Raw genomic sequence first — 13,583 nt, 5'->3', positions numbered from 1 at the left:
CTTGTCTAAGGTTACGTGGCCTGTTAACAAGGAAGCAGACCAATCGAGTGATTCGAGCCCTTGGTATACCCTTGACATTGCAAGGAGCGGTGGCTACTCCGATGCGTTCACACGCTGTAAGTACCCTTTAAATCAACGCAACGACCAATGAGGGACTGAACTCGATCGACAAAAACATCATGTGCTCCACTGCCCCGACATGCCCTCGTATCGGCCCCTCATACCCTTGGGCTCACCCTGCATGCAAAGCTTTGCTTGACGAAGAAGACATTGTTCGTCTTCCAGTCGGTCGGAGCAGCAGGATCCGGATAGTCAAACTCGAACCTGCGGTACAGCTGAGTGATGACCTTGGACATCTCCAGCAGGCTGATATTCTTGCCGATGCATGTGCGGGAGCCCAGTCCGAATGGCATGTAGCCTTCGTTCATGCGAGAGAGTTCTTCTTTGGACGACTCCAGCCAGCGCTCTGGGCGGAATTTGTCGGCGTCCAAACCCCAGATTCCTTGGTTGCGGTGCACTGTCCAGGCATTCGCTCCGACACAGGTACCTGCAGGGAAGAAGTAGCCGCAGATTTGAGAGCCGCCCGGAGGTACGACACGATCCAGAACTTGGCCAGTAGCCGGATGCATGCGAAGAGCTTCCTTGATGACAGCTTGGAGATATGGCATGTCCTGAGTTTCCTTGAAAGTCGCACGCGCGGAGAGCTTTCCCTCCCGGTCAAAGCTGTCGATTTCGTTGCGAAGCTTCTGCGCGCAAGCAGGGTCGCGGAGCAGGTAGTATATGACTGCAGACAGGCTCACTGTGACCATGTAAGCTTCGGAGCTACGTGAGCAATAGAAATCCTTTGAGCTTACCAGCGGTGGTATCTGAACCGGCCGCTATGTTCGCGCCTATGAGCAGGGTGTCAGTCACGGTATGAGAAAGGCCGTTTTTGATCTTACCTATCACTCCAAACTGGTTCGAGAGATCTATTGAGCCCATATCGATGAGTTTCATGGTCTTGGTGAGAAAGTCCTCTCGATTGGACTCGGTCTTGCCGACGGCACGTTCTTGGATGCGCGCTCCAATAAACGCAGTCAAACCCTGCATATCTGAAGATACACCCAGTCGCTTCATAGCACGAATCGTTGGAGCATGCAGCTCTGGAAACAGTCCAAATCTGGAGGCGTGTCTAATTCCTCCGTCGATGGCATCGAGGATGTCCATCGAGTCGTGGCCCCTTTCCATCATGCCAAACGCCTTGCCAATGGTCATTTCGCCGATGACATCGAACGCTGGAGGTCGATCAGCCTTTGCTTTGGTGGGTTCAATCTTGCAGACTCACCGTAGTATTGCATCCAGGTGGGTATATTGACAGGAGATCCTTTCTCGACATGAAGAGTCAATTTCGAACAGAGGAGATCGTTCATTTGGTCGACGAATGGCTCGTACGACAGCAAATTGCTCATGCTGTACAATGAAGCCACCTTGCGTCGAGCGGTCAAATGTACTTGAGGATCCCGTTCTGCGAACAGATTGATGCGATGCTGGTCAACATCCTGGGCAGCTGTGTAGAAGGACGATTTCGTAAATCCCGAGCCAAGACCATAGATCACCTTCAGGGCGCTCTCGTCGTCGACGCTGTAGCGACCTGGAGCGAGGCGAACCACGGGTCCTGTGAGCATGCGTCAGTTGCAAAGCATGCTTGCCATCTGATGGTTTCATTACCATATTTTCGATGAAGCCTTATGTTCGTTTTCTCAAAGTCTCCCTTGATGACTTGGTACAGTTCCCAAAGTCTAGTGAATCTTGCAAGGAGAGGTCCCGGGATGGAACGCAATGGGTCAGAAATGACTTGGTACGATATGATCAGTAGAGGGAGAACGACCAATAGAAGTAGAATTGCTCTTGTATCCGTCAGTAGCGACATAATGAAGCTGGCCTGGTCAGATTGCAGCACGGTCATGGTGGCTATGTGAGGTCTGGGTTTCGAGGGAAGTCGTTGCAGGCTGCATCATGCGTGGACATGCAGACCTGATATAACGCGAACACGGCGAGGGAGTTGCATGTTCTGCGCGGGCGTGCGAGAACATCCGAAACCCCGTGCCATGATGGTGCATTGCAGATCCGCGTGCAGAGGACCATCAAAGAGCTCCACAGACGTGGTTGTCCCATTGAATAGCACCCATTCATTGGCCGTCAATCGAAGGAGCCATCAGATGGCGGGCTGGTTGGCAATGTTGGTAATCTGCTGAGTTGGCGTGCTATGTTGTACCTTGTGATTGTCGTGGGTGGATTTCTTTGCCGACGGTCTTTAGTTGTGCTTCCATGCATAATTCTCGAACAACATGCATTGCCGGGAGAGAGCAACAACGAGCATCAGAATCATTGCGAGAGCCGACTAGGAAGGCGGGAGCCGGGAGGACCGATTTGATCAATTGCAGTACCGACATTCTGCTCGTATGTCTTCCAAGCTTCGAGGAGATCTTGCAGTCTGCAGTCTCCAGAGTGGGAGGGTTTACCAAACTGTTGTAGCACCGCGAGTATTGTTCCTGAGGGACGAAAGCCAGCTCCCCTCGGGACTCCGTCCGATGCGACAGAGGCCATCACAATGTTGCGGTCGTACGATCCTTCGCTGATTTGTAACGTGCAGCAGGAAGGTGGATTTCTCTGCAGGATTGGCGTGCCAGATTTTACCTCCTACATCGCCGAGCGGGAGGCCTTTGGCTGAAGTCCTCGATTGTGCTTCCAAGCATCATTCTCGAACACCATGTATTGTTATGTTGCCCAATTGATGGAAGGTTGACAATTAGGTGGCGCGGTAGTCAAAGACTCGAAGTATTTTTCGAACAGGGCCAGGGGTCGTGGTTCGTCTATCCTTCTCATTGCGTCGGATCTCGGCTGGCAAATGTGACAGCTTAACACTCGAACAATTCTGAATTAGCACTTCCCTCGTAGTCCGTAGAATTGACGTCTCGAAACGAACCGAACCGCAAAAGACTCTGAGCTCTGATCGACGTTCAGCTCTACAAAAAGAACGATTTTTTGCCTTAAGCGGTCAATAAAACAGGGAATATAAGTGATAGATTCTGCACTGCCGCCAACCAATCAGCTTTGACGTTGATTAGCCTTCTTAGCTCAGTTGGTAGAGCGTTCGTCTCCCTACAACCCTCAATGCCTGTCTGTGTACTGACAGTAATGCAGGCGGCACTAGTAAGATATCTTCTCTCAGAGACGTCTCTAGACCATGCCGAGGTCGGTACGTAAAATCTTCGTTCCTACTCCTCACTTAGCCTGTACTAACGCACACTGAAGCCAGTTCAACTCTGTCAGGAGGCATATGTTTTTTGTTTTGCAGTACGCACAGCTCAAACAGACCTAGGAAAGACTCTACCTGACTGCTGTGCAGAATGATTGTGGTCGAACGTTCAGATGCTGCAATGTTTTGTAATAGTTCATTCACTTCGCGGACGCCAAGCCACCCAACTCCCAAGATGAGGCAGGTACGTATCTTTTGTTCGAATCACCTGCATAAAACTTGTATTCGACAAGGCTCAATGCACTAAGGTACTGGCTATGGACACTCATCCTAGCACTCCTCTGCACAAGATCTTGTCAGCTCGCACTTCGAGCAGCTGACATCGATCATCGCCGCAGCGAGAAGACGTACTGCGCCGTCAAGCTCTCCCTGCTGTCAATTCCACTAAAACGCCTGCGTTCTCTTGTAGCGCCTCGGGCAGGTCAGTGCCGAGCAGAGATAACAACCAGCGCCGTAATGCTCTCCATGCTGTCAAGCCTACTGAGCACCCTAGGTCCTCTCCCCGCGCCCCAGTCGGAACCCATGCAACCGGTAGCATGGCGATCAGACTGTTGCTGTCTCTGCTCAGCATTGAACATCCAAGGTGGCAGACGAGGATGCAGGCTGTCGAGTAAAGTTCACATCAGGGAGAGCATTCGCAGAGCGGCTACTTGATTGTCTCTGCTTAGCATCATCCTATGAAATGATCGAGGCCGAAAGACAGGGTAGAAGTCCTATCATCGCCTTGGAGCCGAGCCCATTCGAGTAGAGAAGTGCCCGGAGCGATGTGGTAGGTAGAGTTGCAGCTGAGTAGATAAACAGAACGGCGGACGATGCATACATTTGTATGCTGTTGATCTGCGCGATGACTAAACGAGGCATTGTTCAGTAGAGTTGTCTCAGTATGCATCCCGATACTACGAGCTACGACGCTTATCCAGCGGTTTCATAGTAGCATCTCTTCTGGCTGCGTGGACTCCACACACATCAGCGCCCTGTAACTCCGCACTGTACACAACCACTCCCCTCTCCCAGCCAGTGTGTCTGCAATCACCTCCCAGCTATTCACAACTTCTTTCCATTCCTCTCCGCCTCCAGCTCCCTCTCCGCGTTCCTGTAGTATTTTGCAGTATCCACGCCATGCTGGTTGTGGTTCACAAAGTTGAACCACGGCATGACATGCGAAAATGTGCCCGCATATCTGCTCTGCCTGCTCGCCGCACCTTGCATGTATTCTGTGAGCGTGCTCTTTCCGTACAGTGGCTCGCCCTTCTTCACTCGGTCCGTCATTTCCCGCATGTCCATCTCAATCTCGCGGCGGTTCTCGCTGAAGCCGTAGAATCGGTTGATCGAGCGGCTATAGAAGAGCATGAAGCCCGCGGTGACGCTGATGAATCCGGAAAGACGCATAATCTGAGCGAAGCCGCCGCGGCCGACCTCCGAGGGCGAGATGCGCTCCCACCAGTACATGAGTGCGGGTCCTGATGCGGCGAAGGCGGTAGCGGCGAGGTAATCGGAGCCGCGAGCATAGCCGACGACGCGCTTGAAGTGAGGATCGGAGTCAATGAGCTGTAGGGAGCGAGGGAGGTCAGTAGATGGAGGCGGCCGCTGCATTTTGCTCGGCAGGGCGTACTGGGTAATCGGAGTTGAGACTCCTCGCGGGCACGAATGGTTTGCTCGTCTGGCCCAATTCAGGCCCTTCGATGACGGACTGCGTCTCCTTGGGGTATTGTTGTTGCGCCATGGCGGGCGGAAGGTTGTGGTGTGCGGGGGTGGAAACACGAAGACGTCGAGGTCGAAGCGTGAGGTTCAATGCCGTTCTGCGGAGGTCGGAAGTGTACGGCGGACTATATCGAGCTATATTCCTGACGCTCCTGCCAGTACAATCTCGAAACTTTACCAGAGCGATGCCTTCACTTCCAGTCAAAACACCACTGCGACAACATGTCGCGCCCGAGCATCAGCGACCTCACCGACGACAACGACATCGCGAAGCTCGCGCGCGAAACATGGCTGTCCTCATCCGCGCCTCCAAAGGTGCTTCCACAGACACTCGGCCAGCTGTGGAAGCTCGTTGAAGACGAACAATTCTCACAATTCTCCCTCCTCCTCCTCGAACAACTGCAGACCGTCGAACGATACCTCTGGCCAGGATACACCGACGATGCCTCCAACCAACACGTTTTATTGCTGTGTTTGCTGGCCAACACCAAGCGACAGGAACATCTCCCCGTCTGGCCTCTCTTCACTTCCAATCCGGACGGTTTCTCGAGTTTCTTTCAGCGAGTCATTCATCTCAGCATCGACACGTCGGTCGCGACCAATCTGAGGACTTATCTCCTCACATTCGTCGTTGGCGCATTCCAAAGCCTGGACCATGGCATTGTGAGGAAGGAATGCGCTCCGTTGGTTTCAATTGGCATCTGGCACAACCTGCACAGCGCAACTTCAAGAGATGCGCGTTTGGCAAAGAGCGTGCAGTTACAAAAGGCGTGGCGAGCGGCAGGGAAGAAGTTTGACAACGCGGACGGCGCAGGGCAGGCCAGATTGAGGTTGGAAAGGAGTTGGTTGCACGCTCTGCTGCTGAATTTCTTCGACATGCTATACAATACGAAAGCCACGGCAGACCAGCGACAGGACAACACACGGTATTGCGAGCGTTTACTCGAGTTGCTCGCCGATTTGCAAAGCCAACTTCCGACGAGACGATATGTGAACACACTGCTGCATGATCTCAATCTGCTCACGGTCATCAAACTGTCGCCCGTCTTCCAAGACGAGGAAAGTCTCAGGGAAATGTACACTTTGCTCGAACACTATAGTCTGTTCCCAATTGAGGATCAGACCGGTCGACAGTTGGGCAGGCAGGAGTATGAGGGAGAGCAGAATGCAAGAATATCGCGGCTGCAGAAGGCAGCGCAAAAGCTGCAGCCGGAGAAGTTGAAGATCTTGGTGTTGCAAAACTTCGGCGCTCTGTCGCAACGGGCAGAGCTCCAAGGCCACCTGGAAGCCTTGGCCGATGCTGAGCTGATCGCGCTGTGCCAGGAGATGGACTTACGAACTTTGGAGTATCCTGAATCTTCTCTGCTGGTCCGCGATCGCGCCTTCCTGGTCGAATCGCTTGTCTCGTCGCTCGAAGCAAGACCATACTTTACGGAAGAATTGCGATATCTGCCAGTCCTCCCCAGCGAGGCCGTCCTTTACCATCCCGCCATGCTGCGTACGGACGGACACAATGCATCTGAACCGCTCCCAATTCCCAAACTAAACCTACAATACCTCACAATCGGCGACTTCCTCTGGCGCTCATTCGTTCTGTATCGTCACGAGGCATTCTACGAGATTCGAAAACATCTTGAAGATACCGTCAAGCGATTACAGCCACGGAAAGGAGGAGGCGTAACACGATTTGATGGCTTCTCCCGCATGGCCATTCCCATCAGCAAGCCTGCAGTCGTTGATGCTCTGCCACCTCGTGTAGGCGAGACAACCCCGGCCGAGGTCAAGGTCGAAATCATTCTGGACGTAAGCAGACTGCAACCTGGTTTACGGAGAGAGTGGGAAAGTCTCCGGCCCGATGACACAGTCTTTCTTTTGGCTTTGCACCCTGAGGAGACCTCGACAAAATTGACAAATGGCGGCTCAAAGCACTCTCCAGCTGAAGCGATCGGTCTGAAGGATATTCGATGCGCCGATGTTATCAGCGTTCTCGACGACAATGGGAGACCTCTGAGACAGAACCAACATGTGCAGAGCAACGACGATCAGTCGCGACCGAGACAACGCCGGCTACTACTTCGAATGGACGCAGCTTCGTACAAAACGGACAAAGCGCGAGCGGACGCTGGCAAGGGTGAGGTGTATGAGCACATCAATGTCATTGTGCGGAGACGTGCTAGGGAGAACAATTTCCGACCAGTCCTAGAGAGCTTGAAACAGCTCGCTCTGTCAGACTCGCCGGTACCATCGTGGCTGCAAGAAGTGTTTTTGGGCTATGGAGATCCATCATCTGCCTCTTACAAGCGCTTACCAAACCGCCTCAAGAGTGCTGACTACCGCGACACGTTTTTGGACTGGCAGCATTTGATTGAATCACTTCCTGGGAAGACGGTAGAGCCTGAAGCTTCTCAGAATGGCATCTTCCCACCTCCGTATATTCTGGAAGCTACGGACAGCCAGCCGCCACCACCACCCACCAAGAGCAAAAAGAGAAGACGCGATCAACCTGACGGACCAGAGCCAGCGCCCACTGCAGAAACATTCAAGGTCTCGACCTACCAGCCCGCAAACACTGGCCCATACCCAATGGACGCCCCAAGGCTCAATAACGTCCGATTCACTCCGACTCAAATCGAGGCCATCACTTCTGGTACACAGCCAGGTCTGACGATGATTGTTGGACCGCCTGGCACCGGCAAGACAGATGTCGCGACCCAGATCATCAGCAACATATATCACAACTTTCCGCAGCAGAGGACATTGCTGATTGCACACTCAAATCAAGCCCTCAACCAGCTGTTCCAGAAAATCGTCGCTTTAGACATTGATCAACGGCATCTGCTAAGATTGGGCCATGGAGAGGAGGAATTGATGACAGAGGCGAGCTTCAGCAAAGCGGGCCGAGTCGAGTCCTTCTTGGAACGCGGAGGCTATAACCTTGCGGAGGTGCAGAGGCTTGCCGACAGCATCGGTGCCATTGGAGCTCATGGCAGCAGTTGTGAGACGGCTGAGTACTTTGATCAGGTCCACGTACAGCCGCGATGGAAGCGATACTGGGAGGAAGTGTCAAACGCTGATCCGTCAAGCGTGGAGGAGATTGTGGTTGCGTTCCCGTTCCACAACTACTTCGCCAACGCACCTCAACCGCTTTTTCCAGCTGATGCCGGACGCGAGAAGTTGGTTGACATTGCGAAGGGCTGCGAGCACCATATTCGCCGCCTCCTCGACGAGCTTGCTGACATTCGACCATTCGAAATTCTCCGCGCTCAGCGAGACAAAGCCAACTATCTGCTCGTCAAAGAGGCACGAATCATTGCCATGACATCGACTCACGCGGCTATGCGCCGACAAGAGATCGCTGGTCTCGGGTTCCACTACGACAATGTGATCATGGAAGAAGCTGCGCAGGTCACGGAGGTCGAGAACTTTGTGCCATTTGTTCTTCAAGCTCCTCGTACACAAGATGGAAAGGCGCCAGAGTCGCAGATTCAAAGGATCGTTCTCGTCGGCGATCACCTCCAGAACTCGCCTGTCATCCAGAACAGGGCTCTCAAGGACTACGCAAACTTGGAGCAGTCCCTCTTCCAACGTCTCATTCGCCTGGGCGTCCCTCACACCACCTTGAATGCCCAAGGTCGGTCACGCCCATCCCTTGCAGCTCTCTACAAGTGGCGGTATCCATCACTCGTCGATCTTCCCTTCACCTCGACATCTCCCGAATTTCTCGCAGCCAACGCTGGCTTCCGATACGACTACCAATTCATCGACGTTCCAGACTACAAGGGCTCCGGAGAGAGCGAGCCCTCTCCGCACTTTCTTCAAAATCTAGGGGAAGCCGAATATGCAGTGGCTCTCTTCCAGTTCATGCGTCTCCTCGGCTATCCCGCCGAGAAGATTAGCATCCTCACCGCCTACGCTGGTCAACGCGCTCTGATCAAGAACGTCCTCGACCATCGCTGCAAGACAAACCGACTCTTCGGTCTGCCCGGTTGGGTCGGTACTGTCGACAAGTACCAGGGTGAGCAGAACGATTACATCATACTCTCCCTTGTTCGCACTACATCGCCCGGCTACCTGCGCGACCTCCGGCGCTTGACCGTCGCGCTGAGTCGTGCCCGATTGGGACTATACGTGCTGGGCCGAAGGGAAGTTTTCGAGTCCTCGCTCGAGCTGAGGGAAGCTTTCGCGCCGTTCTTTGCACGGAGTCAAACATTGGAGCTCGTCACCAATGAGATGTTCCCTACAATGAGACGCGCCGACGACGAGACTGGTCAGGTCAACGGAGCCGCCATTTGTACGACAACGATGGAGGGCGTAGAGCATCTGGGACAGTATGTTTTTGAAATGACGAAAGCAAAAGTCCAGGCTTTGAAGGCCGGAGGTGGGGCGTTGCCGCCGCCTGCTCAGACGAAGGAGCTGCCAGTCGAGGATGGTGAGGAGGACGAGGAAGAAGACGATGGTGAGGACCTGGCAATAAATGGAGATGAACCGGACGATTCGGAAGTTCAGCTATCGTAAGCTAAGGTAGAGCTGCACTGTGCATTTGGAGCAGTATGTTGCATTTTTGCGAGTGAAAAGTGTAGAAAGTACTATCAGAATATGTACAATCAGGCACCGAACAGATCTTCGGTTGCCAAAAGCAAGCCTCGATTACCACCCTTCACGAAAGACTTGCTGCTGACAAGCTCATGCCTCAGCCAGTGACCCTATGCGGGAAACTTGCTGAGCATCTCTGCATTGCACAACAGATGTTTGCCACGAGGTCTGCTGTAGATCTGACCCGAGAGCAGGAAATCCTCCGACGCACGCATTCTAAGCCCCATGTCACCCTCACGCAGCACAAAAGTCCCACGCCGTTCACACGTGGCGGACCCAGTCCTCCACCCTTGTCCATGCTGTACAACCAGCACAATGCCACCATTGTTTCGAATGTGCACGCGACCTTCCGTGCATCTTCCACCACCCAAAGGGCCCAAACAGCCGAGATTAAGTTCCCGGCATAGCGGATGGGTGGTGACACGGCTTCCGGCCAATGTCGCGGATACTGCAGACAATGTGGATCTGTCCGAAACTCCAGCCGAGAGTCTTCCATCATATTGTAATCATGCTCAGACCACATGTCCCGTGAATCGTCTCCAAGCGATGCAAGCCTCCGGTGCGAAAGAGCAAATGTTTCTACCAACCCATGCTCGCCATAGCTTCCTCATCGTCTGCGAAATCGTCATCTTCTTCAGCAGGAGGCTTAATCGCCTGTACACTTGATGTGTCTCTGGTATTGCTCTCTTGCTCCGCCATGAGTGCGTCCAGATCATCGTCGTCGGAATCCTCAGCAAACGGTCCTCGCGTCTTTGCTGGTTGGGGAGGAGCAGCAGCAGCATCATTCTCTGCGAGCAGAGCGTCCAGCTCATCGTCGTCAGGCTCGTCTCGCAAACCGTCTGTCCGATCGGGCCGTGTGTTATCGCGACCTGGTTCCGTATTGCCTCCACTCTCTGCCATCAACGCATCCAGCTCATCTTCCCGAGGCCCGACTCCTACATTATCCCCGAACATTGGGCTTTCCTCTCGCTGACCATTCGCATCCGTGTTGTCTTCTCCATTTGCACCCGACATTTGCACGTCTGGATCCAGGCCTTGCCGATTTGGCTTTGTGTCGTCCAGCCATGCTCTTCTTGTGACTTGCATACGCTTACTGTGTCCAACCTTTTCCACCATTGTCAGAGCATCTCGGAACTTCGCTCGCGGATAGAGATCGTCCAGCCATAGCTGATATGTGTTCAGAAGGTTCGATATGTCGGAGAATTCATAGCCCTTGCCGCGGAACTTGAGCTTCGTTTTCGTGATCTTGCGGAGTCTAGGAATACCGGCATTGGACAATAATCTGTGTCCGTCAGCACTGTGCAATGCTTTGATTATGCGAGAGCTTCCTACCGGTTCTCGTCCAATTTTGGAACAGGATTCCGCTTTTTCTTCACCTGAACTTCCTGATCTTCATCGCGTGCTGCCGGTTCCGTTGCTCTTGTATTGCCCTGCTCGCCGGCGCGGGCTCCAATGTCGTTCAGGAAGTCGTCCACGGCATTGTCCATGTCCAGCAACTGATCCAACTCATCGTTCGTAGTCGCGCCAGCATTGGCGTTGGGAGATGCTGTGTAGGCCATGGTGTATTGTGGTCGTATTGCTGTCGTCGGGAAAGCTGGGAGACGCGTTGAGGTAAAGAATACGCGACGGAAGTCACGCTAGGAACCTAACCGAAAGTTTAACGTGACATCCTTGACAATCTTCAACATTCACTTCCAAGTTGGATTGCTGCGGCGACATCATCTCGCAGATCACATCAAAGCGCAATCACCGACATCACAGCAATTGCGCCGGAACCTCGCACTATAACAGGACACCCACCGAGGCTGCTACGGACGATTCATCTACCGCGGTCAGCAATGCCCGCATAACAACATCGAAGATTCCTCCGCTGGATCAGCGCATCCTTGCGATCACCAAGCGGACGTCCGAATCTCCTCGCGATGGCGGTCGAAGTCGCATCGGATCTGCAAGTGGTCGCACAAATTGCTTCGCGACTGCAATCTCTGCTTCGGCGGGCCAGCGCGGTCAAACCAGAGACTTCCGTGGAGCCTGCATTACCCACCGCCGAGTTCGTAGATGACATCGAAGCGCTGCTGGATGATTTTGCGGAACACCACGATCAGCAGTACAAGTTCTCTGCTGTCGAAACTGCCGTAAGAGAGGTGTTCTACTCATTGATCACGTCTACGAGCATTAGCGATCCGGCTTTCGTCGGAGTCTGGAATCTCCTGGACATTGTTCTCATATGCGGTGATCGCGGCAGATGCGACGCTGCTCTCATTTGTCTGCTGCTGGAGGAGCTTCTGGACAGTCAGACGACCGATGGCTGCAGGATTGTCTTCGATTATCTCGATTCTCGACGGGATCGACTGGCACAGAAGGATTTCCACAAGAAGAATTTGATCTTCTTGCGATCTTGCAATGAATTGCTGAGACGATTGAGCCGAGCTGAGGATGCAATTTTCTGCGGTCGTGTCTTTTTCTTCCTATTCCAGACATTCCCACTGGGCGACAAGAGCTCCGTGAATCTGCGAGGAGAATTCCACGTCGAGAATACGACAAAGTTTGACGATTCCGAAGTCGTCCCGGCAGAGGGTAATGGCGAGCACATGGAGATTGACTCCCAGCCAAAGGAGGAACCGATCAAAGAACACACACCCGCGCCTGCAGTGCCCACCAAGCCTGGAAGCAAAGCCGTCCCGATCAAGGCGCCACACAAGAAGATACCAGAAGAGGAGGCACTTCCTACAAGCGAGCTGTATCCCATTTTCTGGAGACTCCAGCATGACTTCTCGGACCCAACTCGACTATTCGACACAGCAAAATTCACGGCGTTCAAGAAAGGGTTGGCAAGTACCATTGTCAAGTTCAAGAAAACGCCGACAGTGGTACAAACGAAGGCCGGTGAAGAGGAGAAGCGAGGCACGAAGCGAAAGATTGGCGAGAACGGCACCGTCGATGACAGTAGTGACCACCTCATGGATAACTACAACCCGAAGTACCTCACGAGCAAGGATCTGTTTGACCTCGAGTTGAGCGACCTGGCCTTCCAACGCCATATCCTGGTCCAGGCGTTGATCCTCATCGATTTCCTACTATCATTAACCGACAAAGCGAAGAAGAGGTTGGCTTCGTTGACGACGACGAACAAGTCTATGCTTTATTCTTTCGCGCTGAATGAAGGAGACACGCAATGGGCGACCACGACGCGATCGACCATCACTTCTTACATTTCGTCGACGGCAGAAGGGCGGCAATATTGTCGTATGGTCGAGACAGTCCTTGCTCGGGACAAGAACTGGGTTCGTTGGAAGGTTGAAAGCTGCCCCTCGATCGTGCGAGGTCCTGTTTCGACTGAGCAAGAGATGGCTGCAAGGAAAGGAGCCGCACAGGCAACTCGCCCTCGCAAGATCCCGGAGAAACCTATGGGCGCCATGAATCTGAGCTTCCTAGATGAGGGAAGCGGCGGCGGTTTAGAAGCGTTGAAAGACCCGGCCCGCTACACTGCGCCCACGATTGAGCAACTGGTGGACAAGGTAAAGACCGACAAGCTGGACGCAGACTTCGCAGCAGATGATGAAGAGAAAGCCAGCTTCGAAAATGCGATTCAGAATGCCAAATGGCGTGCCCTGCGGCAAGCACGATCGTCAAATCTAAGCTTGTTGAACAAGGTGGAGAGCACGAAAGACCTTGAGGAGATGCCCTTCGTGACTGCCGAGGACTTGGAAGCAGAGGCCGAGACTGAAGCAGCGGAACAGAATGGAGATGATGCCGCGGTCACTAATTTGACGAACGCGGGCGAGCGGGAGAACACTACGGTCGTCGACGAAGTTGTCGCAGATGCTCCTGAGGAGGAGACCGCGGTCACGGAAGCAGCGTGATCCGCGTTCAACATGCTATGTCTCGAAAGCGTAGAGCATGCCAAGATATATTTGAATCTGAATCTCTCCTCGACATCATTCCAATACACATGGAATGTGGACCCCAATCTCGCAGCTGAGCGGTGCGC

At 53.4% G+C, this 13,583-nt stretch overlaps 6 protein-coding genes across 6 annotated transcripts; 2 read left to right on the top strand and 4 right to left on the bottom strand.

The window, feature by feature from the left end:
• Positions 1–218: 218 nt before the first annotated feature.
• On the bottom strand, positions 219–1,940 carry CYP-51 (putative P450 monooxygenase; the record flags this gene model as incomplete). The annotated part of the gene is made up of 5 exons (XM_003853877.1): positions 219–799; positions 855–890; positions 942–1,274; positions 1,325–1,654; positions 1,708–1,940. The coding sequence occupies 5 exons, from the start codon at positions 1,907–1,909 to the stop codon at positions 219–221; spliced, it is 1,482 nt and encodes a 493-aa protein (XP_003853925.1).
• A 2,161-nt stretch (positions 1,941–4,101) lies between these two features.
• Positions 4,102–5,041, bottom strand: MYCGRDRAFT_70066 (uncharacterized protein; the record flags this gene model as incomplete). Its single annotated transcript, XM_003853876.1, has 2 exons — positions 4,102–4,846; positions 4,911–5,041. 2 exons carry the CDS (start codon positions 5,019–5,021, stop codon positions 4,343–4,345), a joined length of 615 nt encoding a protein of 204 aa, XP_003853924.1.
• A 180-nt stretch (positions 5,042–5,221) lies between these two features.
• Positions 5,222–9,514, top strand: MYCGRDRAFT_38812 (uncharacterized protein; the record flags this gene model as incomplete). Its single annotated transcript, XM_003854298.1, has 1 exon — positions 5,222–9,514. One exon carries the CDS (start codon positions 5,222–5,224, stop codon positions 9,512–9,514), a length of 4,293 nt encoding a protein of 1,430 aa, XP_003854346.1.
• Positions 9,515–9,557: 43 nt separating this feature from the next.
• On the bottom strand, positions 9,558–10,217 carry MYCGRDRAFT_103805 (uncharacterized protein; the record flags this gene model as incomplete). The annotated part of the gene is made up of 1 exon (XM_003853875.1): positions 9,558–10,217. One exon carries the CDS (start codon positions 10,113–10,115, stop codon positions 9,690–9,692), a length of 426 nt encoding a protein of 141 aa, XP_003853923.1.
• MYCGRDRAFT_80044 (uncharacterized protein) lies at positions 10,201–10,738 on the bottom strand (the record flags this gene model as incomplete). The annotated part of the gene is made up of 1 exon (XM_003853874.1): positions 10,201–10,738. A coding segment is annotated over one exon (386 nt), but the record flags the coding sequence as incomplete, so codon positions are not given.
• A 776-nt stretch (positions 10,739–11,514) lies between these two features.
• Positions 11,515–13,455, top strand: MYCGRDRAFT_70063 (uncharacterized protein; the record flags this gene model as incomplete). Its single annotated transcript, XM_003854299.1, has 1 exon — positions 11,515–13,455. The coding sequence occupies one exon, from the start codon at positions 11,515–11,517 to the stop codon at positions 13,453–13,455; it is 1,941 nt and encodes a 646-aa protein (XP_003854347.1).
• Between the last annotated feature and the right edge of the window lie 128 nt (positions 13,456–13,583).

This window comes from Zymoseptoria tritici, chromosome 3 (genome assembly GCF_000219625.1).
Source record: "Zymoseptoria tritici IPO323 chromosome 3, whole genome shotgun sequence".
Classification (NCBI taxonomy): Eukaryota; Fungi; Ascomycota; class Dothideomycetes; order Mycosphaerellales; family Mycosphaerellaceae; genus Zymoseptoria; species Zymoseptoria tritici.
This window is presented reverse-complemented; position numbering and strand designations above follow the sequence as displayed.